At 37.8% G+C, this 23,967-nt stretch overlaps 1 protein-coding gene across 2 annotated transcripts in view; it reads left to right on the forward strand.

The window, feature by feature from the left end:
- The window catches only part of RYR2 (ryanodine receptor 2), a 735,866-nt gene that overhangs the window by 657,966 nt on the left and 53,933 nt on the right, over positions 1-23,967 (forward strand). For both annotated transcript variants that reach the window (XM_043511417.1, XM_038395332.2), the window contains 10 exons: positions 5,685-5,765; positions 6,748-6,836; positions 7,536-7,664; positions 10,429-10,533; positions 13,328-13,409; positions 14,903-16,206; positions 17,214-17,281; positions 20,235-20,382; positions 22,666-22,752; positions 23,748-23,966. In XM_043511417.1, coding sequence (XP_043367352.1) covers positions 5,685-5,765; positions 6,748-6,836; positions 7,536-7,664; positions 10,429-10,533; positions 13,328-13,409; positions 14,903-16,206; positions 17,214-17,281; positions 20,235-20,382; positions 22,666-22,752; positions 23,748-23,966 — 2,312 coding nt within the window. The remainder of the gene's footprint in view (positions 1-5,684; positions 5,766-6,747; positions 6,837-7,535; positions 7,665-10,428; positions 10,534-13,327; positions 13,410-14,902; positions 16,207-17,213; positions 17,282-20,234; positions 20,383-22,665; positions 22,753-23,747; position 23,967) is intronic.

Here is a 23,967-nt window from a genome sequence, read left to right on the forward strand (position 1 = left end):
TTATTTTTATAAAATCTAAATATTGTGGGAAATGTGACCTGATAGTTGTCCCTTTAAAGATTAGCCTTTCACCAATCTGCATGACTGGCACGCATTCCATTTGATAACACAGATAGAATAAAATACAGAAGAGCTGTTAAAAATCAATAATAGTACAAATTAGTTAAATAGGCCCCAGTACTGCAAAAAACATACTCATTCTCTTAGCTTTAAGCACGTTTTTAATCCCATTGAGCCTGATTCTCAATTACACTAAGGTCCATTCGTACTGCTTTAGCAGTTAACTTTAAGCATGTGCTTAAGTCTTTGTAGGACATAATCTCATGTTAGTGGCAGTCACATACATCTTGAAATTAAATTCATATCAACAATATTTATAAGCTGTTGAAGCTGATATGGGAGTGTTCTGAATCAGTGTATTTCCTGCTAGCATTACTGCATCCTGTTGCTTGGGAGAGTTGCCTGCTTCAGCCTCTGCTGTAGCATCCTTTCCATCTTCACATCTCCCTAGCAGAGTTTCCAACTATGAGGGCGCTGCACTTCTGTTTACACTAGTACTAGCTTGCTTGGGCTAGCAGAGGTAGTTGTTTGTGGCTCAGTGGGGGGTAGGGGGGGAGAAGGTTACTTTATCTGGCTTGAGCTCTTGAATGATCTGTTTCCTATGAGATTTATTGTAACTGTGGGGCAATAAAGAGACAATGACAGACATGTGGCACTGGTAACTCAGCTGAACAATTTCTGAATCTTTTAGTGGAAATAAATTAACTGGTGTTACTATGGCAGATCTTTGCTGTTTGACAATTGTGCATTCATCAAAATTGGGCCCTTGTGCCTTTTAGAATGGTAAATATTTTTTAATATATAATGTCCCACAAATTTATTTAAATATTAGTAGTGTTGCGGATTTCAAAATGGGCGGTATAAAAGAATTAATGAATCGAGAATCAAACACTTTCAAGGAGATACATATGCTTGTTGTATTCAATCTTATTTTTATTTTACTGCAGACGTTGCTTCTGTTTGTATACATCATATTATCAGACTCGCAACTGCACACACTGTAGGCATAAAGCCATTCATGTTTGTAACCATACCATTTATGTGCAACATGGGCAATGGCAGCATTTTAACCAAATAGTTACATGTTTAAGCAAATGTACTATAGTATATACATCACATCAATTGAAGCTAACCTAAGCAGTGACTCACCTCCCTAAGTCATGCTATATGCAATAAGTATATTTGTAAGTACACTATATGTATAAATGTTTGTGTGTGGAGGCATGAATTTGTGTATGTGACCCCAAAAGTGGCTTGCTTAGATTTTAAGCAAAGAAATGGATTTGAATTCCAGAGGTGTCACTTGTAGTCTCCAAAGAGACACCTCTCTGTAGTTATTAAATAATGTTTTTATCCTGAAAAAATGCTAATGTTACCAGCATTTCTTTCTGAGTCAGATTATGGTCTATTTTTTTAATGCCAAGGATTTGTCATTCTAAAAGAGATTCAGATATTTTACTGGTCAGAAGAATTTGATCTCTGTAATCAGTACAGGCATACTGCTCAAAACTGCTTGTGATTAACGTTGAAACATGTAAATCATTTGTTTTTAAAAAGGAATCATGGGTCTGATTCACCACTGCCTTTGTTCCTTGTGATAGGGGGCATACAACACTACCTTTCTGACTTGGTAGAATTTTGTGTAGATTTGTACTCATTTTACATAGATGTAAATACATTTTCCATGAGGTACTGTGAATGATCAGATCCAATATATTAGAAGGAGGGAGGATAAAACTGAAACAATAAAACCTCAAAAGACAGTTTTTCTGAATATGCATTATCTCAATGAAAACCCACTTATAGGTAACTCAGAAGTTATGAAACCATCTTCATAGAGACATTGAATGAAAGACCCAAATGCTTTGCAGTGTGCAAATTGCAATTTCTTTTACAGCAAACTGATTCTTATAGTGAAGTTGATGTGTCAGGAAATGATTTCATTATAAAGGAATATTGCTATCATTTAATTCAAGGCTTTCCTGTCCCTCCCCACTTTCCCTGAATGTCTCCAAAAGCTGAGAAGGGAAAAGAAAGAAAAGCAAAAGTGAAGAGGTACTGAGAGGGAGGTGAAATGATAGAAGAAGAAATGAAAATAAATATTTTCAGCCAGTTTAAAGGACATTATCAAATGATTTATATTTTTAAAGTCCTCCTCAACCATTCCTCTTACTTTGGACTTCCCTCTCACCATAGTCAAAGTGATGCTGAAGTTTTTAATAGCACCAAACTTGTATCTAGTGTTGTTTTTATGTATTTTATTAATATATTTTTTAATATTCAGTACACACACACACACATACACACACACACAACCACTTAAAAGTCAGGCAAGGGGCACTCCGTATTTCCAGGTTATAAGCACTATGGTCTCGCTAAGCATATGCTTGTAAGTGCTTTGCTGAAATAGGGACTTAAGTATGTGCTCTGTTCAAGCACATGAGTATTCCATTAAAATTCATGGCTGGAGTGCTCAGCACCTTGTGTTATCAAAGTCAATATGAATATTCGCAAAAAGAAAAGGAGTACTTGTGGCACCTTAGAGACTAACAAATTTATTAGAGCATAAGCTTTCGTGAGCTACAGCTCACTTCATCGGATGCATTTGGTGGAAAAAACCACCAAATGCATCCGATGAAGTGAGCTGTAGCTCACGAAAGCTTGTGCTCTAATAAATTTGTTAGTCTCTAAGGTGCCACAAGTACTCCTTTTCTTTTTGCGAATACAGACTAACACGGCTGCTACTCTGAAACCTGTCAATATGAATATTGTTTTTGAGAAACTTTTTGAGTGAGAAATGAAAGTGAGAAACCAGTGCAGTTAAGTGCTGTTGAAAGCTCCTACCAAGCTTTGTACAGTAGTTTGTTTAGAAAAGCCACCATTTTTTCTTGTGACTGTACTTCTTTATCATTGACACCTCACCTAGGCCCTAATTCAGGAAAGCATGCTGAAGTGTTCATGTGCTTAAATATTTAAATATTTTCCTCAATTGAAGTCCTAATTTTGCTACATCTACTGAACTTATTTTTCCTGTCACTTTTTATTATGTCCTTCCCCCAACCCCCACCTTTTCCAAGTGAAAGTGGTCAGTTAGCCCACATGGCAGAGTTAAATTTCATTTAGAAGAAAAAGAAAATATCCACCTGGCAAACTTTTTTTTTAAAGGTGTGTGTGGGGTGGCCTAAATAAAATACATGTAAAATATTGCTCTATTAAAAAAGTTATATTGAAACTATCTTTAACTGTAAGAGTAATATAAATACATTTTACTGGAATATTGAAATATTAATTATTAATGCAGGTTTTTTTTTAACATTTCCTTAATAGTCTTGATTTGTGTTCTTTGTTCATGCCAAACTGCTACTGAAGTCTGTGAGAGATTTGGATACTCAAGGAATGTGTGGTTAGGCCTTTTGTAGGCTTGATCCTGGAAACACTTATGCATGATAAATTTTCTTTAAATGTGTTGTTCCCTTGAAGTCATTGAAGTCTCAAGTGAGTAAAGTTATATGCATATGTTTTTGCAGGCTCAGGTTCCATAGAGGTAATTGAGATTCTGCAAAAGTAATACTCGCTCCTGCAAGGTTCTGAGCATTCTGGCCCCAATCCAGGAAAGCACTTAAGCACATACTTAATATTAAAACATGAGGAATCCAATTGAATTATAAAAATAAAATGCTCAATATTGCAAGATGCTGAACATTCCAAATCCAGCAAAGTGTTTAAGCATCTTGCAGAACTGAGCTCATATATAGTACTGTTGATTAATATACTATTTGTATGCACAGGATCCTCTTTTAGTCTTTTATTTCATTATTTAATTAGTTGAAAGGATTTTCAATCTTGTACAGTTGAAAAGCTATATATCTGGTATTAATGTCTGACCCAGAAACAAATTGTGTTAAAAATCATCTGTAGTACTTGATTCATTGTCAGGGAGAGGACTATGCAATTTTTTTTCTTTTTGCCATTTCAGTGAGAATGCAGCAAGAATTAGGGGGAGGAAAAAAAGACATTTTAAGTCTCCCTATGTTTGCCACATTTTTATATACACCTGGTGATACTTGGTTTGGTCACCAAATATTGTGTCTTGCTGGCCAACAGGGAAAAGAGTGAAATGATTTTATATACTTCTTTTAATGTTCACATTAGTTTTCAAAATGGTTTTGCTTCCTAACCCTACCATTACACTGAAGCCTCTCACTTTGAAAGTCACAGACTGCGGACTGGTAAGTCCATTGGCTATTTGTAATTGTAATCATTCATAATTTTTATGTGCAGTAAGCATCCAATCATATTCCTGTTTATACATTATATATATGCATATATATTGTCTCTCTAATTCAAGCACTTCCAGTCTGGGAGAAGTTTTATATTTTTGTTTAACTCTCATTATTTCTTTTATTCACCAACTGAAAAGGATAATGTTCTTAATATCACATTGGATTTAGAAGTTCAGGTACCAGTCCAAAATGCCTCCTATTTTTAAGAAAACTTTCAGAATTAATATACTGCACTTTTTCAATTTACTTGCATTTTTGTCTTTTATTTTCATGCCATCATCTACAAGTAACAAATGATTGCACATTAAAATTCTCTATATTTAAAAAAAATTGTTTCCATTTTTGCCAAGAAACAATTTGTCCCCAAAATATTTGTATAAAGCCCTAATAATGAAATCATTTGCCTTTAATACCCCAGTGTAGTTTTGCTTGCTATTATGTCTTCCCTCTGTGCGAATTTATCGAGCTTCCAGTTCTACTTTGTTAATCCCTGATCTTTCCTAGAGCCACTAATGCGTCCCCTTTTCTCATTTAAACTTCCAGGTTGACTCTCTGTACTGATACAATTAATTGAATGGAGACCATGTTAGTGTACCAGATTTTCTTTAGCAATTCTGAAGATCTTTATAGCTCTAGACACCTGGATAACCGCTATCTATAGAAAAACTAGGCTGTAGGGCCAAGTTCTGCAAAAGTCCTTAAGGACATACTGAGGTCCATCCCTATTCAGAAAAAACACTTAAGCACATACTTAGTGCTTTGGTTAACTAGAATTAAGGGAATTTGGTGCCTAGTAGCCCCTGGCTTTCAATGAGAATTGGTTGCCTAACTCTTTTAGACTCCTTTGAAAATCCCAGGTTAAGTGTTTTCTAAGAACATAAATGTCTATAAAGTTGTTGGCTTATTTTGCTTTTTAAAATATATTTGTAAAGGTCTTTTTTCTGCAATATTTGTTTAATTTTTCAGGCTTTTCAATATTTATCAGACATTGGAACAAAGTAAATCCAGTATTAACCTTTGTACAGGATGCAGACTTTATGCCAACAAAAACAAAAGAAGAGTGTAAAAGATGGATTTTTTCTAAAATGTTGCCAAGTCCATGCTGCCGCATTTTATAGAGAGAAATTTGTGTCTTGAAATGTAAATGTTCTTTTCTTATGGAAGAAAAATAGCACCTATCTGCCAGCCACATGCCATGCTTCAGATAGAATAGTGGCTATAAATTGCATTTTATATGTTTGTTAATGGTGACTTTAGATTAAATAAGGAGATTTGGCAAGGGGAGTGGGGAGCTAGTTGACAGTCTGTGATAATTTGTACCTCCATCTGGCCTTTCCACAGGAGAAAAGGTAATGCAGGACGACGAATTCACCTGTGACCTCTTCCGATTCCTCCAGTTGCTTTGTGAAGGACACAGTTCAGGTTTGTGGGCAGGCTGCCAGTCAGCTGAGTCAAGGTGATTGTAATCAGGGATAAAAGCTCATCAGTGCTGAAGGCTTGGCAAGTTTTAAGGAAATATTATGAAAGGTTCCTGAGTAGCTGAACTGTACATGAAAGAAAAATATTTATGTGGAGTTAAAATGTCAAGTTTCCTTGTTCATTTAAACATTGGGAGAAAAAAATGGCTCACAAAATGATAAAACTCCTGGAGCATGAACTATGTGAAAGGTAAATTAAATAGAAAATGAAGTGTACTCTAGTTTTAGCTCCTGATCACTAAATGAGAGGAAAGTCTCAAAGGAGGGCTTTGCAGCAAACATATTGTACTTTGGCATGCAAAGTATTTTTACAGTTCTGGTTCTCACTGAAGGTGGTTAGGGGGCTTAAATGTCATCCCAGGAGCATATGGGAGATCTTCATTGAAGGAGGAACAATAGTTTTTCATATATAAAAGCAGGAAATACTAGCAATTTCTTTTAAAGTATTTTTAATATTAGTTCACTTACCCATATACTTTGTGGTATTATAAAAAAAGATTCTAGTTTATAGCTGTCAAACATATTCATATCATTGTCATCAGTAATGGCATAAAATTTAATTCGGATCTCATTTAGACTAGTGTAAATCGGGAATAATTCTAGTGATGTTAATGTAGTGACATCAGTATAAAGTTGATATAAGTGAGATCAAAGTCAGACTTATAATATGTTCACAGGAGAAACCAGATATTAGAACTTGTAAACTGTTACATGATCTCTTCAATAAGATGGTACCATTCAGGCAGATGTAAACGGTTCATTGAATTAAAATATGGATTTAAACAGGAAAGTTACTTAAAAGATGTTTCAATCCTTTAAAGTAGGCTTTGACCAATGGATTGTATCAGAATTTATTTTAATAAATAAATCTGAAAATATTTGAGATTTAAATAAATGTTAATTTGAACTCATCCTCTCATTTTTAGATTTTCAGAATTATTTGAGAACTCAAACTGGTAACAACACAACTGTCAATATTATCATCTCCACTGTGGATTACTTATTGAGAGTTCAGGTAAACCATTTTAAATACTAATTGCAAATAAATACAGGTAGCTGTATTTTAGCATTTTTGTTGTTGTTTCTAAAAATTCCAGTATGTGGAAAATCAATCCTTTTTTAGTTGTTGTTGCCGTTGTCAGTATTACTGTGTGACCGTGCAAGTTTTTTAGAGGCTCGGTGGTAATAACAACAATAAACCTTTTTATGTTTTGGAGCTCATTTTGATGAAGTTTCAACTGACATTCTTTAAGGGAGATGGAAACAAGAATTTTGTGCACAAAGAATATTCAGTTCCTTGATTTATCTAGCTGACAGGCAGACAGTATAAAGACACATTGTTCACATGAACAGCACATAGCACTGTGTTAATGATTTATTCAGTTTAAGGGCCCATATGTGTGTGTAAAGCTTGAAATAAACAAAAAGCCCAGGTAATCTAGACAAAAGTTAGATTTTGAAGGGATTTTTGATTTGGTTTGGTTTTTCCCTGTGGGTTTCACTGGAGATGAGAGAGAAAAAATGCATTATGTTGATGATACCTAAAATCTCTGAGATTATTTTAAATCCATATGAATAAGTGAATAAATGGATATTTTTTTTGCTCAAAACTCAGTTTGCTTTTAAAGTCTACTTTATGAAAATGCTGATGAACCCAGAAGTGGCAGTTTGAATATCTGACCTGCATGTGTTGTTTCTTACATCTGTTTTATAGGAATCAATTAGTGATTTCTACTGGTATTATTCTGGGAAGGATGTTATTGATGAGCAAGGACAACGTAATTTCTCCAAGGCAATTCAAGTTGCAAAACAGGTCTTCAATACTCTCACAGAGTATATTCAGGTAAACTGCTCATTTCATGAAATTAGTAAGAAATAAAGTTTTGAAATATGTGTAGTAGCCATTTATTTTTTTGCAACCTAAGAATCTAGCAGATTCCCAGGTATCATTGAATTATATCCTCTTTTGCTAACCAAGACTGCTTGTGTCCCAATATGTAGCCAGTTGTGTCCTTTTCTTTCCAACAGGAACCTTGCCATTATAATTTGTTTTGCACCTCAAGACTGGACTACTGCAATGTATCATACTACGTTCTTCATGTTTGCTTTATCTGAAAAGTAAAACTAATGTAAAATATGGCTGTGTGCTTAGTAAGTGGAATATCGTGGCATATTCAGTCAGTGCTCTGGCTTCTTGTCAGTTTCTGGCTGGAGTGTAAGGTGCTAGTGCTGATTATAAAGCTCTGAATACACTGCTTAAGAAAACTTTTTCCCTATGACATATTGCCACGTTTCAGATCTGCAGAGACTTGCTTGACCTGGACCCTCTTTGCAATAAACCAGAAGAAACTGCTGGCAGGATGTAATGAGAACCATAAAAAAGTTCTAGAAGAAATTAATAATTCTGTACTGAGTGCAGGGTTTGGAAGGGGTGCAACAAATAAAATATGGAGCGCCACATTGAAGGATAAGAAAAAAATGAAATAGCTGTCTCATTCCATGAGAACCATCCATTCTGTGAACTGACTGAGGCAAGGGGTCTCATAGACTTTAAGGCCAGAAGGGACCATCATGCTCATCTAGTCTGATCTCCTGCCCATTGCAGGCAACCAGAAGCTCATCCATCTGCTCTTGTAAAAGACCCATAACCTCTGTGAGTTCCTATATTCCTCAAATCTTGATTTAAACACTTCAAGTTACAAGGAACCCACCAATTTCACTAGTTTAAACCTGCAAGTGATCCATGCCCCATGCTGCAGAGGAAGGAAAAAAAAAAAAACCCTTGATCTCTGCCAGTCTGACCTGGGGGAAAATTCCTTTCGGACCCCATATATGGTGATCAGTTAGACGCTGAGCATGTGGACAAGATCTGCAGCCAGACATCTGGAAAATAATTTTCTGTAGTAACTCAGAGCCCTTCCAGTCTAGTTTCCCGTCACCAAACATTGTAGGTCTTTGCTACTAGCAGTTGCAGATCGGCTACATCCACTCCATGAACTTATCAAGCTCAGTCTTGAAGCCAGTTAGGTTTTTTGTCACCACTACTCCCCTTGGAAGCTCGGTCCTATGGAAAAACTTGAGTTCTGGCATTTCCTAACTTTTGAGTACTTGACTTTGCAATCTTCATAACATTATTTAATATAGTTTTTCTTTTCTATGTAACTAGCTAGAATTTTTAAAGAAAAAAATGGCAATCAAATTCTCCTAGGTTTAATTTAATGTACCCTTTATTGTTCTCTTAAAAAAGGATGTGTGATAAATGTTAGTGGAAAGTGTTAGGCAGCCTTAACATGGTTCACTGCCATTCATCCTATACTATATTGGATCCTCTATCCATGTACAGAACTTCTTTCCCCATAATGGGCACTCTACGTGCAAATTGAGGTCCCATATAATTCATTTATTTCTTAGTGAATGTCACATACCAGTATACTACAATATACTAGTCTTTTCCCATGTAAAATAATCGAGTGAAAATGCTTATGACAATACGAAATGATTTAAAATAATTTGGGGCCTTTTTTCTGATTACACAATGTTTTCATTATGGAAGTTGCGGTTCAACTGTCAGGAGATTGTTTAAAACTACACTATATGAAATCATGGCAATTGTGTTAATAAATGAAAAGATCATTTTGATAAGCCAAAAAGTAGCTTTATCTGATAACTACTTTTGAGAAATTATCCCAAAAATTAATGCTTAAAAGATAGGGACAGATTCTGATCACATTATATGTCAGGAGTAACTCCATTGAAACTAAATGGACTTACAGGACTATGAAACCTATATGAGTGAAGATTCAGACCCCTAATCATTGTAATTTCTCTTGGGAAGGATTTATTTAAAAACTGAGCATACGGACTGTACTTTTTTATTCACATACACTCTTCATTATGTAAATCTGTATTATTTTAGAGCTCATAGGAGTGAATTGTGAAAGTACTGGCTTGAATAAGTATTAGCAGTGGCTGGTGATATGCAAATGTATACACACAGCTCTAACAAATTTGGCTCGCTACACCCAAACTATTCTGTTCACAGTGTTAATAAATATTTTATTCATTGTCCTTTGAAATATCATCTGATTTTTGTAAAAATATTATTATAGCATTATAACACCAGACAGTGTTTTACAACAGGTGAAACTTGCTGAACAAAAAACAAGAGGCCTGATTCATCTCTTTTTAAAATAATTTTACCTCAACCTCATCATTGTTACTCCTGATTTACACTTGCTTAAGTAGAGGAGAATTAAACTAAACATCTGTGCCCCTCATGAGATTCCAATTTAAAGGTGCAAACTGGTACTCTTCCGTGAACATTGAGATCCATTTTTTGTGGCTCCCTCTTTACACAGAACTTTGAAAATGTGGCCTTAGTTGCCTTAAAGCAAAGGAAGTGGTAGGAATATTCTACAGTAATTATTATCAAATGAAATTGTCATTCCATTTATGTTTCCACTTTCCTTAACAGTTCCTAAAATGCTTGTGTAGCAGCTCTCAACTGGTCATATTTTAGGTAACCTGATTCTAATTTTATCCTAATGTTTGATGTAATTCTCTTGCATATAAACCCTGTTCTCCTTTTCTTGTCATCTGCATGGTAGGGTCCATGTACAGGGAACCAGCAGAGTCTGGCACACAGCAGGCTGTGGGACGCAGTGGTTGGTTTTCTTCATGTGTTTGCCCACATGCAGATGAAACTATCTCAGGTATCATGTACTTCTTTTTCTTATTTTTTAGTTACTAACTTTTTACAATACATTAGCTGAATTGTTGATCGAACAAATTATTTTCATATTAAGAGAGCGTGACCGGAACAACAATGCAAGGGAATATAGAAGAATTGAGGCAGTATAGGCTATGAACTAGTAGGAGAGAAACTTGGCCAAGTGATTACAGAATGACACAGCAACTCCTATGATCCAACCCATTCTTCAGATGCCAACTTCCTCTGTAACTTTGGGCATGTCACTCTGTGCCTCAATTTTCCCATCTGTAAAGCAGAGTCATATATACCTTCTTACCTGTGTCGGGGCGTGTGGTGGAATATTTGAAAAATAATTGGATGTACTCAGATTAAAGGTGCCCGACAAGTGGGAAATGTTTTTTTATTGTTATTATCATTATTTTTAATCTCTGTTATTACTTTTATAATATTTAAAGTTATAGAGCTCTGAAGACCAAGATTTTGGCTATTTTTATTATTATTTTAGATTCTGATATGATTCAAGAATCCAGTCTTTGAGTGTACCACAGAGATGAAAGTTGGGATTTAGTGTCGAGTGAAGGTTGATTTCTTAATTCTGCTGAACTTCTTAGTGCTATAGACATTCTTCGTCTTCATGAATAGGCATATTCTCACAGCAGGTGGCATTGTAATGAATGCAGCCTTTCCTAAATGATGAAGAGGAGATGTGTACAAAAATAGAGGTGTACAAATAGCCTACACATATTGTCATGGTTACCAAAATATACTTATTTTAAGAATGAAAAAGTAGGATTATTCCACAACGTGTGGAAAGTCTGTGGCCAAGCCAGGAGTAAAATCCTCTTGGGTCCCAGTGCAGTGCTTTAAGTATGAGAAGATATCCTTTTCTCATATTAAAAGTTTCTGCTTTCTGCTTTATTCACTGTTTATCCTTTGCACTGAATGAGGCAGGACTCCTATGGTAAAAAAAAATGTGATCATGTTATGTCATAAAACCTTACGAGGGAACAGAATTAAATATGCACGAGCAACCTTAATTCTGGCACTTCTTAACTTTTGGTTGCTTCATCTTGTATGTTGTTTTTTTGTATGTAATTTCATAGATATTATATTAAAACCTATAAAAACCTACCACCGCCAGACACTCCATCATATGGAGCCATATTGACCCTCAGCAAGGGTTGTCAGCAGAGTTTGAATCTAGGATCTTTGGATCCACAGCACAGACCTCTACCACTTGTGTTAGAGGAGTGACTGATAGCAGTAATATCTTCTTATCCTGTATATGGAAAAGCTGCTAGAGAGGTCTTGACACACACTTTGCGAGCTGTTTGCTAGGCAGTAGGGTAATGTTGGGATTCAGGATTCCTGGGTTCTGTTCCTGGCTTAGGAAGGAAATGGGGTCTAGTGGTTAGAGACAGCACACCTAAGTGCATAGATTTGGCACATTCATTATAAAAGGCAGTATGGCTATGGATGAGACTTGGGGTTTGCAATTACAGGTTTGTATTCTCAAATCTGTCTGAAATGACCTTGGACAATGTTTTTCTTACTTACTTACATCTGTCAAATGAGAGACTACTTGCCTGCCTCCTAATACAGCCATGAGGCTTTGCTTAATAACAGGGCGAGGGAAGTTTATAGAATTATTAATATTAGTTGCTAGATTAGACCTGATGGTTTCCTCTTAGTCTATGGGACAGTGGCAATGTCTTTTTCCCATTTGGAGCTCAAGCTCTTGGGGCCTGAGAGCACGTTCAGTATCTCAGTATAGTTGATATATTGAAAGATCTTTGAGGCTTTGAACATGCCTAATGCAGATGTGATGCTCAGGTATTTTCATAGCAAAGTTTTAATAAATTCCTTGGAACAAGTGTAAATACTGATTTTCAGAGTCTTTTATAAATTGACTAAATCTGGGTAGATTTCATTGGGGTTGGCAAATGGTACCTCTTTGGTGTACATCATAGAGGCTGGCACTCGAGCTCTTTCAAGAATGGTTGGAAATAGATTTGAACGTCAGCAAAACTACTTATCTTCTCTAACTTTGTACTCGGAAGCCACTGAACTTTTTATGTTGAAATATATGCCTGAGGCACAGAACAAACATGGGGAGATTTCAAATGAAATAGTTAAAGATTGGCAAAGTTCTATGCAATTGAAGTTTAATAACTTTATTTTACTTCTTATAAAATGTTCCCAGCTATGACTGATCTGTCACTTTTTTGGTCTTATTTGAGCTCTTTATAACTCAATGCTATTGCTGTTATGACACTTTTCTTACGGCCATGTGGGTGGGAACCTGATCATCCCAATACTAACATCAATTTAGGAAACATAAAGTATTATATAGGCATCATCTCTTCAACTCTGACACAGCTGCATACTATCAGAAAAGCTTTTATTTTCTTTATTCTCCATAGTAGCTCAGCTTGCACTATGGCTGTATTAAATTGCTGTTTCTTCTAAACATATAAAAGTAAGAGTGTGTGTATGTGTTTTGCTACTATATGAGAGTAAATAGTTGGATAAATGTGTTTTCATTTATTTTGAGATCTGACATAAAGGACCAAATACACTAATGGCCTCTCAGCTTCTCAGTCTGATTTTCCCTAAATGAAACCTACATGTGCACACACAAACACTAGTTCAAGTTAGCAGTTGTATGTGTAAAATACCTGTTTTACAAGGGCAAGTTTCTATTTGTGCAAAATATGTGCATGCAAGATCAGAGGCTGGGTTGTTAGAAATATTGGCCTAAAATAGTCTTCTTTACAATGGATTCATGTTTGCAGGATTCCAGTCAAATTGAATTACTGAAAGAGTTAATGGATCTTCAGAAAGATATGGTGGTCATGTTGCTGTCTATGCTGGAAGGTAATTTTAATTTATTTTAAAAGTTTATTTTGCAAGTATTATAACCATGTCTTTTCCTCTGCGTATTTTTTTTACAGCAAAACCAATGTCTCTTCCTTTTTTAGTATTTTAACGTTCATTAGTTTATTATCAGAAGAGTTGTTGATCTTTAAAGGCTCATGGGAATTATTATAACTATAATTTACATGGTGCGCAATAATGTAAGAATTAATTAAATCAGTGTTAATTATGCACATGCCAGCTCAGTTTGAATCATTACAAGGATTTACTTATTTCCATGTGTTTGGCTTCTGTTTTGGTTCAAATTAGATACTATTTGCTGGTAAGCTAGAATCCAAGGTTCTTGCTACAGAAGGAAGCTTCACTATTTATCAGTTGTTTTATTTGTGTGTTAGCAACTTCAGTGTGCTGCATTTAACATCACACTTTTTTGTATTGACAATTACCGTAACCATGAAAGAATGGACTTTGAATTCACCTGGGTAGGTCTACCATAGCTCTGGGGGATTGTCCTGTTTAACATTTGCAAAAGCTATCATTGCACCTCAACTTCATGCAGTAGCATACAGCCATTGTAAAATATGGTTATTATTTATTGATTTGCAGTGGCCACTGGGACCTTCAGTCAAGGACCAGGACCACATTGTGCTAGGCATTGAATGAACAAAAATCATCCCAAAGATACCTATTTTCTCCCTCAGAACCAGAAAGCCTAATCTTCACAGCATATCTAAGCTCCTCAGAGGAATGGCAAGAAAAGTCTCAATGTCACTTCTAAATTCCATCTCCCATTCAGCACTCTACTAAATGTGAAAGAAGTCTTAGATGTATACATACTGACATTTATCTCCTTCTTTCAAAGCAGTGCTTATAATTACTTCTGTTATTGCATCTCTGTAGAATCATAGAAGTATAGGACTGGAAGGGACCTCGAGTGGTCATCTAATCCAGTCCCCTGCACTCAAGGCAGGACTAAGTAATAACTAGACCATTCCTGAGAGATGTTTGTTAACCTGGTCTTAAAAACCTCCAATAACGGAGATTCCACAACCTCCTTAGGCAATTTGTCCCCGTACTTATCTGTCCTGACAGGAAGTTTTCCCTAGTGTCCAACCTAATTTTGCCTTGCTGCAATTTAGGCAAATTGCTTCTTTTCCTATTCTCAGAGGCGAACAAAAACAATTTTTTCACCCTCCTCCCTGTAACAACCTTTTATGTACTTGAAATCTGTCATTATGGCCCCTCTTCAGTCTTCACTTCTTCAGACTAAACAAACCCAGTTTTTTCAATCTTTCCGCATAGATCTTGATTTGGTATTGTATTTTTAAATGATAACCTGTATAGTTATACACTGAAGACTTGCATGCAACCAGATCATTTAGTAATTTGTAAATCTTACCATCTGATGATTTCAGTAGTCATTATTAAATGCTCTTATTTGCCAAAATGTTCATTGTCACCAATGACTGGTTATTGCATGTTGCCACCTTTAGGTAATGTTGTGAATGGAACTATTGGCAAGCAGATGGTTGACATGCTAGTGGAGTCTTCCAACAACGTGGAGATGATTCTGAAATTTTTTGATATGTTCTTAAAGTTGAAGGATTTAACTTCATCTGATGCATTTAAGGAATATGACCCTGATGGTAAGGGTATAATTTCAAAGAGGGACTTTCAGAAGGCCATGGAAAGCCATAAGCACTACACCCAGTCTGAAACTGAGTTTCTACTATCTTGCGCTGAGACAGATGAGAATGAGACTCTGGATTATGAGGAATTTGTGAAACGGTTCCATGAACCTGCCAAAGACATTGGTTTCAATGTTGCTGTTCTCCTGACCAACCTTTCAGAGCACATGCGCCATGATACCCGGTTGCAGACTTTTCTTGAGCTAGCAGAGAGCGTTCTGAATTATTTTCAGCCCTTCCTTGGACGCATAGAAATCATGGGTAGTGCAAAGCGCATTGAGCGAGTTTACTTTGAAATAAGTGAGTCAAGTCGAACTCAGTGGGAGAAACCTCAAGTTAAAGAGTCAAAGAGGCAGTTTATCTTTGATGTAGTAAATGAAGGAGGAGAGAAGGAAAAGATGGAACTTTTTGTTAATTTCTGCGAGGATACCATCTTTGAAATGCAGCTAGCTGCCCAGATCTCTGAGTCAGATTTGAATGAGAGATCTGCAAATAAAGAAGAGAATGAAAAAGATAAGCCTGAGGAACAGGACCCTAGAATGGGCTTCTTCTCCCTTGTGACTGTCAAATCAGCCTTGGTAGCCCTCAAGTATAATATAATGACTCTTACAAAAATGCTCAGCATGAAGAGTCTAAAGAAGCAGATGAAGAAAATGAAGAAAATGACCATGAAGGACATATTCATGGCTTTATTTTCTTCCTACTGGAGCATCTTGATGGGCTTATTGCATTTCACCTGTAGTGTTTTCCGGGGCTTCTTTCGCATCATGTACAGTTTGCTACTTGGAGGAAGCTTGGTAGAAGGGGCTAAGAAGATCAAGGTCGCTGAACTTTTAGCCAATATGCCAGATCCCACTCAGGATGAGGTGCGTGGCGAAGGGGAAGAGGGAGAGAGGAAACCCACAGAAGCTGCATTGCCAGCAGAAGATCTGACCGATCTGACAGCTTTATCAGATGATGGTGACCTACTCTCAGACATATTTGGCTTGGATTTGAAAAGAGAAGGAGGCCAGTATAAGCTGATTCCTCATAATCCAAATGCTGGTCTGAGTGATTTGTTGAGCACACCTTCCTTACTTCCATTACCTGAGATGCAGGAAAAAATTCAGGTAACAAACTATATTTTTATCCATGTTTCAGTCTGTTCTGTGTGGATCAGAAATAAAACTTACAGCTATGTTTGTGTGATTTTAGTTTTTTTCTGAAGTGTGGCATGCTTTTTAAAGACAAACAGTGAATTATCAAAGTTTAGTCTTTTTGGGATCATGAGCTTGAAGCTGCTCAGACTAGTCCTTGTTATTTAGTTTGCTTTTAAATTCAGAATTCAGTGTGTCTTTTGTAAATGCAAAAGGAAATGTCATTTTCCCTCACTGTAGCGTTGGTTAATAAAAAATGCCTTGATGTTCAGCAGTATGACTGTTGCCTTTTAGCCATGTTTTGGAGGCTGCATACCGTATAATGCTGCTTAGACTTTGTAGATGGGATTGTTTTGTTGGTAAGGGGCAGAGCTCAACAGCCTTGGGGCACACTTCTGTTTTGTCTTATGTTCCTAAAGTTCATGCTTCAGGGTTTCATCCAGGTATCTTCAGGGGTCAAGGTATACTAGGAGGGTTTTGTTTCAAACTCCTTCCTCTGAAACATCAGGAATGGAGATGGGACATTGGACATGGAGAGCACAGAGCATTCTCTTTCTCAGGTGCATGACTGGTTGGTTCTTGCTCATGTGCTCAGTGTCTCACTGATCAGCATACATGGGGTTGGGAAGGAATTGTTCCCCAGGTCATACTGGAAGTGACCTTGGGGACTTTTCACCTTCCTCTGCAGCCTGTGGGTGCAGGTCACTTGCCAGGATTATCTGGGTATCACTTAATCATTTCCCTGCCATTGCAGGGCTTGGATCACTGGTACATGTCAGCCCTTCCTAGTCTCTGCCTGTTTCACCAACCAATTTAGTCTCCTGTAGGTTGTAATACTTCGATCTCAGTTTGATTGTTGGGTTCAGTGTGTGGTGATAAGTGGTGTTGGTGGCCTGTGATATAGAGGAGGTCAGACCAGATGATCTAATGGTTCCTTCTGGCCTTAAATTCCATGACATTTTTTATCTGACTTATTCAAGGAGCAGAAAGTGAATGAAGATGAAAAGGAGGAGAAAGAAGAAACTAAATCGGAACCTGAAAAAGCAGAGTAGGTATAACCCTAGATCTTGCTCCTAAGAACTGTAGTTTGTTTTTCTGAGAAATCAGTTTTCTTTACAGGTAGTGTCTTGCTACTTCATTTCTGTGTCATAGAGACATCTCACATGTCTGAATGTAGGTTTCCTTTCACACATCATCCTCTCTGGCAAAGGAGCCCCTCACAGTCCCAGTGCAGTGAAACCAGCATAAAATTGATGCCATTATGGTGGTTTTATGCCTTTCTTTATTCCAGTCCATCCTTCCCAGTCCCGTTTCCGACTGTTATCACTGTATTTATATGACACCTGGGATAGCACTCAGGTTTCTCTACAGTGCTGCTCTATGATAAGACTTTTAATGATTAGAATTTACACACTGTCTCACACTACCTCTCTCCCTTCCCCCAGAGAGTTAAGAGTGTAACTTTCACTGTATGTCCAGACCAGGGCTGGACTGCTTGAACAGACAAATTCCCAATATCACTTGCAACTGAGTTCTCCTGTGTTCAAGGCCCCATGTACTCCACATAAAACTGAACCTAATGTCTACTTCAACAACCCCAGCTTCTGTAGCATTCTGGTGTAGAAAATGGCAAATTCCACAGGTGCATTTATCAGGGGGGTAGCCGTGTTAGTCTGTATCCACAAAAACAACAAGGAGTCCGGTGGCATCTTAAAAGACTAACAGATTTATTTGGGCATAAGCTTTCGTGGGTAAAAGTGGGCTTTTACCCACAAAAGCTTATGCCCAAATAAATCTGTAAGTCCTTAAGGTGCCACCGGACTCGTAGTTACAGGAGCATTTAAATTTAAAACTAGAAGTCTAAATATGTAAGTAGCCCCTGCATGCATTTGTTTGTGATTCTAAATGCAATTTATTGTATGCTGTCCCAAAGATTTCACTTTTCAATCTTCCACACACGTCATCACACACACCAAGGGGAACCTGGAGGTTTTGGCAGCTGGGCAGAGAATAGTTAGGGCCTTTGGCATTTGAACAGGTTTGGAAGGCAGAGTGGGATTGTGTGACAAAAGCAAACATGCCTGAAATTTAATAGTTATTTTTAAGATTCAGAGTTAAAATCCCTTTAAGATGGAAGAGGGAGTTTATCACTCCTAGAACTATTGTTCCAGGCTATCTGCTGATTAAAGAAGAAAATGCTTTGATTTACATTCAGCTGTAGAGCTGTGCCGGAACCAGAATTTCTGTCCCATGAAAAATGTCACATTTCCAAATGTGTTTCCTTTTGACTTGGAATTAAAAATTGAAAATGAAAATCTTCTATTGGATGTAAATTATGGTGCCAGGCACCCCAACTGCCAGATGGGCACCGCTGGGTAGCCCAGGAAGCCAGGCAGCTAAGGGAGCCATCACCAGACAGGCTGTCCAGCGTGTTGGAGGCTGGGGACCCAAACAGTCTGCCTGCCGACCCTCCAGTCAGCTTTTAGGCAGGCTGAGAGAAACCAGACGGGCTGGTCAACCTACTTGCCTGCCTGGTTTCCATCAAAAGTTTTGACAGAGTCAAAATGTTTCCACAACATATATTGATTCCATAAAATCAGAATTTTCCAATAGAAAAAAAGGTTCCATCAGAAAATGTTTGACCAGCATTATTTAGTCCATATCTAAAGTTTTCTTGACAAATATAGTGGCTAGAAACATTAAACATACAGACAGACACACACACCACATAGGTTCCAGAGAACAATTTTATAGTAAGGTGTACGGTCTTTGGGAAAGTCTTTGGCTACATGTTCACCGACTGTGTGCAGCTGCTAGGTATGTAAACCAGGGTGATTTTGATTTTACAAACATTGTCAGTCCAATATTGTTTTGGTTTTAGCAAAATTCCGTGTGGACATTGCTCACTGCAGGATCACAGTTCAGAGCTCTTAGATTTTTATGTAGCACAAACTTTGTCAGTTTTTTTCAAATGTTCAACTCAGTCTTTCTCTTTGTTTTTGTTTTTCTAAATTAGGGCAACACTGTTTTAGGTTCCAAATTAGTAATAGAATGAAGGACCGAGTTAAAAATCAGATAAATGTAATGGAATACAAAATACAGCGTTTGGTTTTAACTGGTAAAATAGAGTGAAACTACATCCCATAGTTCAGGATTCCTTGTTTTCCTTAGTATAGCTGATACATTACATACACCTGAAATTGCAACAATCAATTCTTGTTCCTTCCTCCATTTGAGTAAGTGCTTGTGGTATCCATGACTCTTGGAGAGGCAATACAGAATCCTGAACTCCAGCCTTGGTTCGTAAATAGAGGAGGAAATGCTTTTTCAGTTATTCTGTTTCAAAACATAAATGTATTGTAAGTTTTAAATCAACTATATTATGTTATGGCCAAATCCTGCTGTTTTCTCTGCACCCTGGAGTCCTCACCACAGCAGATGTGGTGTAGTCCTGAGGGTGGAGGAGAGCCACCCAAAGTGCATTACAGAGCTTAGTTCTATTGGTACTAACTACACTAAAATGGAGCGGGGCTTGGGAATAGGAAGGGTGGAGCAGGTGGATCCATAATTACCTGGATTCACCCGTCAAATATCCTCATTTAAGAGAGGCTACAGTAATGCAGTGGCTGCAGTATCATCCACAGAACATTTTTGCCATTTCTTTGTGGCCTGAGAGGGAGAATTCCTCTTCATTTCACGTCTCTTCCCTGCACGAATCATGGCTACTGTGGCTTCATGAGGGGACAGGATTTCCCCCTTACTGTGGTGGGACTGTAAACAGGAGTCAGTATTGTGTCCGTGGTAAAAATGTTGATGTCCACGGTAATTTTTCAAAAAATTGAATGACTGAATGACATAATCCCCCTTTCACCCAATGTCTGTCACTAAGTACGGGAATTTTGTCAAATGTCCGTCGCGCAACATGGTGGTGCCAACCCCTGACTGTAAACATCAGAGTGGGAAAAACTCAGCACGCATTATGAGCTCATTTGTTTTCTCAGGGGAGAAGATGGAGAAAAGGAAGAAAAAGCCAAAGAAGACAAAGGGAAACAGAAGCTGAGACAGCTTCATGCACACAGATATGGAGAACCAGAAGTCCAGGAATCAGCCTTCTGGAAGAAAATCATAGCATATCAGCAAAAGCTTCTTGTAAGATGTTATCTACATTGGACTGAGTACTTGCATGTTAGTGAATTATGTGTACCAGGAACTTGTTACAAAGGCCTGCAGAAAGTGTCTGTGCATCTGAAAAAGCGGTAGCAACCTTCATTCACTCTCTGTCCTCAACCCACCCCCAAAAAAGGCATAAAAACAAAATGACAGTGAAAATACCAATGTGCTAGGCAAAATTATATATTTTTTAGAAAAACATTAAGGGCCTTCTTCAAAGCTGCGTGTAATGTGTGCATTCAGATATGCATGTACACTCTTCATAATCACAAAACCATTCTTTTTTTTCTCTTTTTTGCACAATCTGTAACTTGTACATGCAGTTACCCAATTTGTGAATGCAATTGTGGGGGTTTGTGGCTGGAATGGATGCACATGTATTTTGTATTTTTAGGGGGTGGAAGAATTATATGCAATCTTGAAAATAATTTGCCACAATTGTTCACAGCTGCAATGCAGCTGTGAAGTCCTATTAGTAAGCAGCACAAGTCTGCTGTGGGGGTAATTAACCATTGGAGCAGTTTACCAAGGATTATGGTGGACTCTCCATCACTGGCAATTTCTAAATCAAGATTTTTTTTAAAAGATATACTGACGTTCAAAAGGAATTATTTGGGGGAAGTTCTGTGGCTGATGTTATGCAACAGGTCAAACTAGATCAGGAATCGGCAACCTTTGGCCCGCGGCCTGCTAGGGTAAGCCCCCTAGTGGGCCGGGCCGGTTTGTTTACCTGCTGCGTCTGCAGGTTTGGTCGATTGTGGCTCCCACTGGCCATGGTTCACCTCTCCAGGCCAATGGGAAGCAGTGCAGGCCGAGGGACGTGCTGGCCGCCACTTCCCACAGCCTTGGAATCTATGAAGGGGAAAATTAGAATGGCGAGATCTCAGAACTGAGAGCAGTATCCTCTCTCACAGGTAAATTACATTTGTGTCTCAGGCTCAGGCACTATTCAGAGGCTTTGCTCAATATCTGAAAGGCACAAGGCTGAAGAATCTTGGTCTCAGACCTGTGGTAGTGGCTGGAGAGCCTTTCCATGACAACTACCACAAGGTATATCAGGTTTCCTCTGCTCTCTCCCAGCCACCCATGGATCCAAGCAACTCTTTAATCCATTAGCTCTTGCACCTGCCTGCATGACAACCCGACGACACATATTCCTGTAAAAAGAGCTACCGCTGAGGCCATAGTGTTCAAGGGTCTTCAGGGTCACCTTTCACTGCCTCTCTGCTTTATAGCCCCTAGGGCAATGATAAACAATTTCCCTTGTATGTGAGACCTTTCACAGCTGCACATGGGACTGCAGAATTTTACCTTTACTGAGAGAGAGAGAGAAATTTATTAGGCATGTGACAAACCAATTTAAAGAATTTTTGAAACCCCAGTACTTAGTATAAAATTTCCTATCTAGATTCCTATCTAGATGTAAAAGAGATGTCGTACATTTTGCATGAAATATTTACTTTTTTAAAACTGTCTTGAAAGCCCATATCTATGGAAAATAAGACTAATTAAAGGAACATATTTCTCAAATAATACAATTTCCCTCCCCCCCGAATTTAGATACATATTTATATCATCTTGTAATGCATTCACAAAAGGGAGTGGAGAGTTACAGTTACGTGTACAGCCTTATCTTCTACATTCGCTGATTTTTTGAGTGATTCACTTTGCAACTATAGCATTCTTTTATTGTATTTTTTTATATACATGTAGAGAGAGAAAAGAGCAGCAACTGTGGATGTTTTAAAAATTAGCCATTGGAAAGATCCAAAAGGTTTAGTTAGGTTACAAGTTTAGCTGCACATCTGAAACTTACCTGAACTGTTCAAACCATGTCAGGCTACAGACCTTATGGGAACAGGATTTCCATGGGATTTCCCATATTTCCACTTTCAGTGCTGTTGCAGTTGGAACTAGAAAGTACAGTGGCCTAACAACATAATTTCAAGACCAAGTTATCCAAGCTTTTCACTCCTCACAAGGTCTAAGATTTGGTTCCAAATTCAGCTGGGTTTATGATTCTCCCACTCTAACTGAAAACCGTGGTAAACATGCAAGCAATTTTTGGAGGAGATTGTGGAAAGAGGTGTTCTTCTGAGGGTTTTTAACAGTAAAACTCTGCACACTTTCTAGATTTGGATACTTCGAATAATTTTTATAACATAAGGGCTTAGAAGTAATTTTTATGAGTTCATCAAAGTTGACTAAATCGATATATAAAATAATTTATAGATAAACTGTATTTTTTATTTTTATTTTCAGAACTATTTTGCTCGCAATTTTTATAACATGAGGATGTTGGCTTTGTTTGTTGCTTTTGCCATCAACTTCATCCTGCTCTTCTATAAGGTAAATTTGTTGTATTATTACTAACCAACTCTTGTGTTGCATAATTACATGAATTTGAAAAATATGGGAGACTGCGTAGCCAAATTAACACACTAACTTCCAATTAAAACTAGCCAAAGAATGCATAGCCTGGTGGATTAAGGTCTCCTTAATATTTCAAATGTGTTGAGTGCTTATCTTGTTAAAGTGATACCTCTATTAAAATTTCTGTTAGTATTTTTTCCATCAGTACAATTCTAAACAATCAGAGAATCTTATATAAAACATGCCACACATACCAAAAATCTATATGCCTGACCTCTCCACACAGTCATGGCAGTAAAGGGTTAACCATTTAAATACTCAAATTAAATAAGGCACAAGGCTACTTAGAGCCTACTGGGCCTGCACACTGAGGGTCTTCAACTTCCTCATCACAGAAGACCATCTCAGAGCAGAGCCCCTCTTGTCCCGCACACTAGACCCTGCCCCAGTTGGTCTGCATAGTTCAGAGACTGCACAAAGAGAGAGAGTGCAATTTGTGGAGGGAGTGCATAAATCAGTCCTGCAAAAGATAGTTAGATAATGCTGCTCCAGGCTATATTCGCTTTTCCACTGATGACTCTCTCCTGTCCCTGGAAGCTGCCATACCTAGACGAATCCCTGGCAGAGCCTTGCTATCAGGGATTCAGATCAGGGTTGGTCAGAGCTACTGTGTGTGTTACAAGGCCTCCACCAAGATGGCCATGGCCTCTCATGGATCCCCAGTAATCCATCAAGTTTGGGGCAGCTTTTCTATGGCGAGGGAATGGCAAAACCATTCATCCCAGTGGAATAAAGTAGAGGGATCTCTGAGGTATTTCTAGAAGAGATTTCATCACAAAAAAAAAGGTTCCCTTCCCCCCGTTTACATCAGCCTTGGTTTGTCTCTTGTGATTTATAGTACCTAGCCTGTAGAAATGCAAAACTCCTGTCAAATGAAATAGTTTCCCACTGACTGTGAGTGATTTGAACAGGTCTCCACCTCTGCTGTGATAGAAGAAAAGGAAGTTCTTGTGGTAAATGCTGAGGAAGACTCCAAGTTAAACAGCCTGGAAAGTGGCTCCCATAGGATCATCGCTGTGCACTATGTCCTTGAAGAAAGCAGTGGCTATATGGAACCCACGCTGCGGATTTTGGCTATCCTACACACAGTCATCTCCTTTTTCTGCATCATTGGATATTACTGTTTGAAAG

The sequence above is a fragment of the Dermochelys coriacea genome, chromosome 3 (assembly GCF_009764565.3).
Source record: "Dermochelys coriacea isolate rDerCor1 chromosome 3, rDerCor1.pri.v4, whole genome shotgun sequence".
Lineage (NCBI taxonomy): Eukaryota > Metazoa > Chordata > Testudines > Dermochelyidae > Dermochelys > Dermochelys coriacea.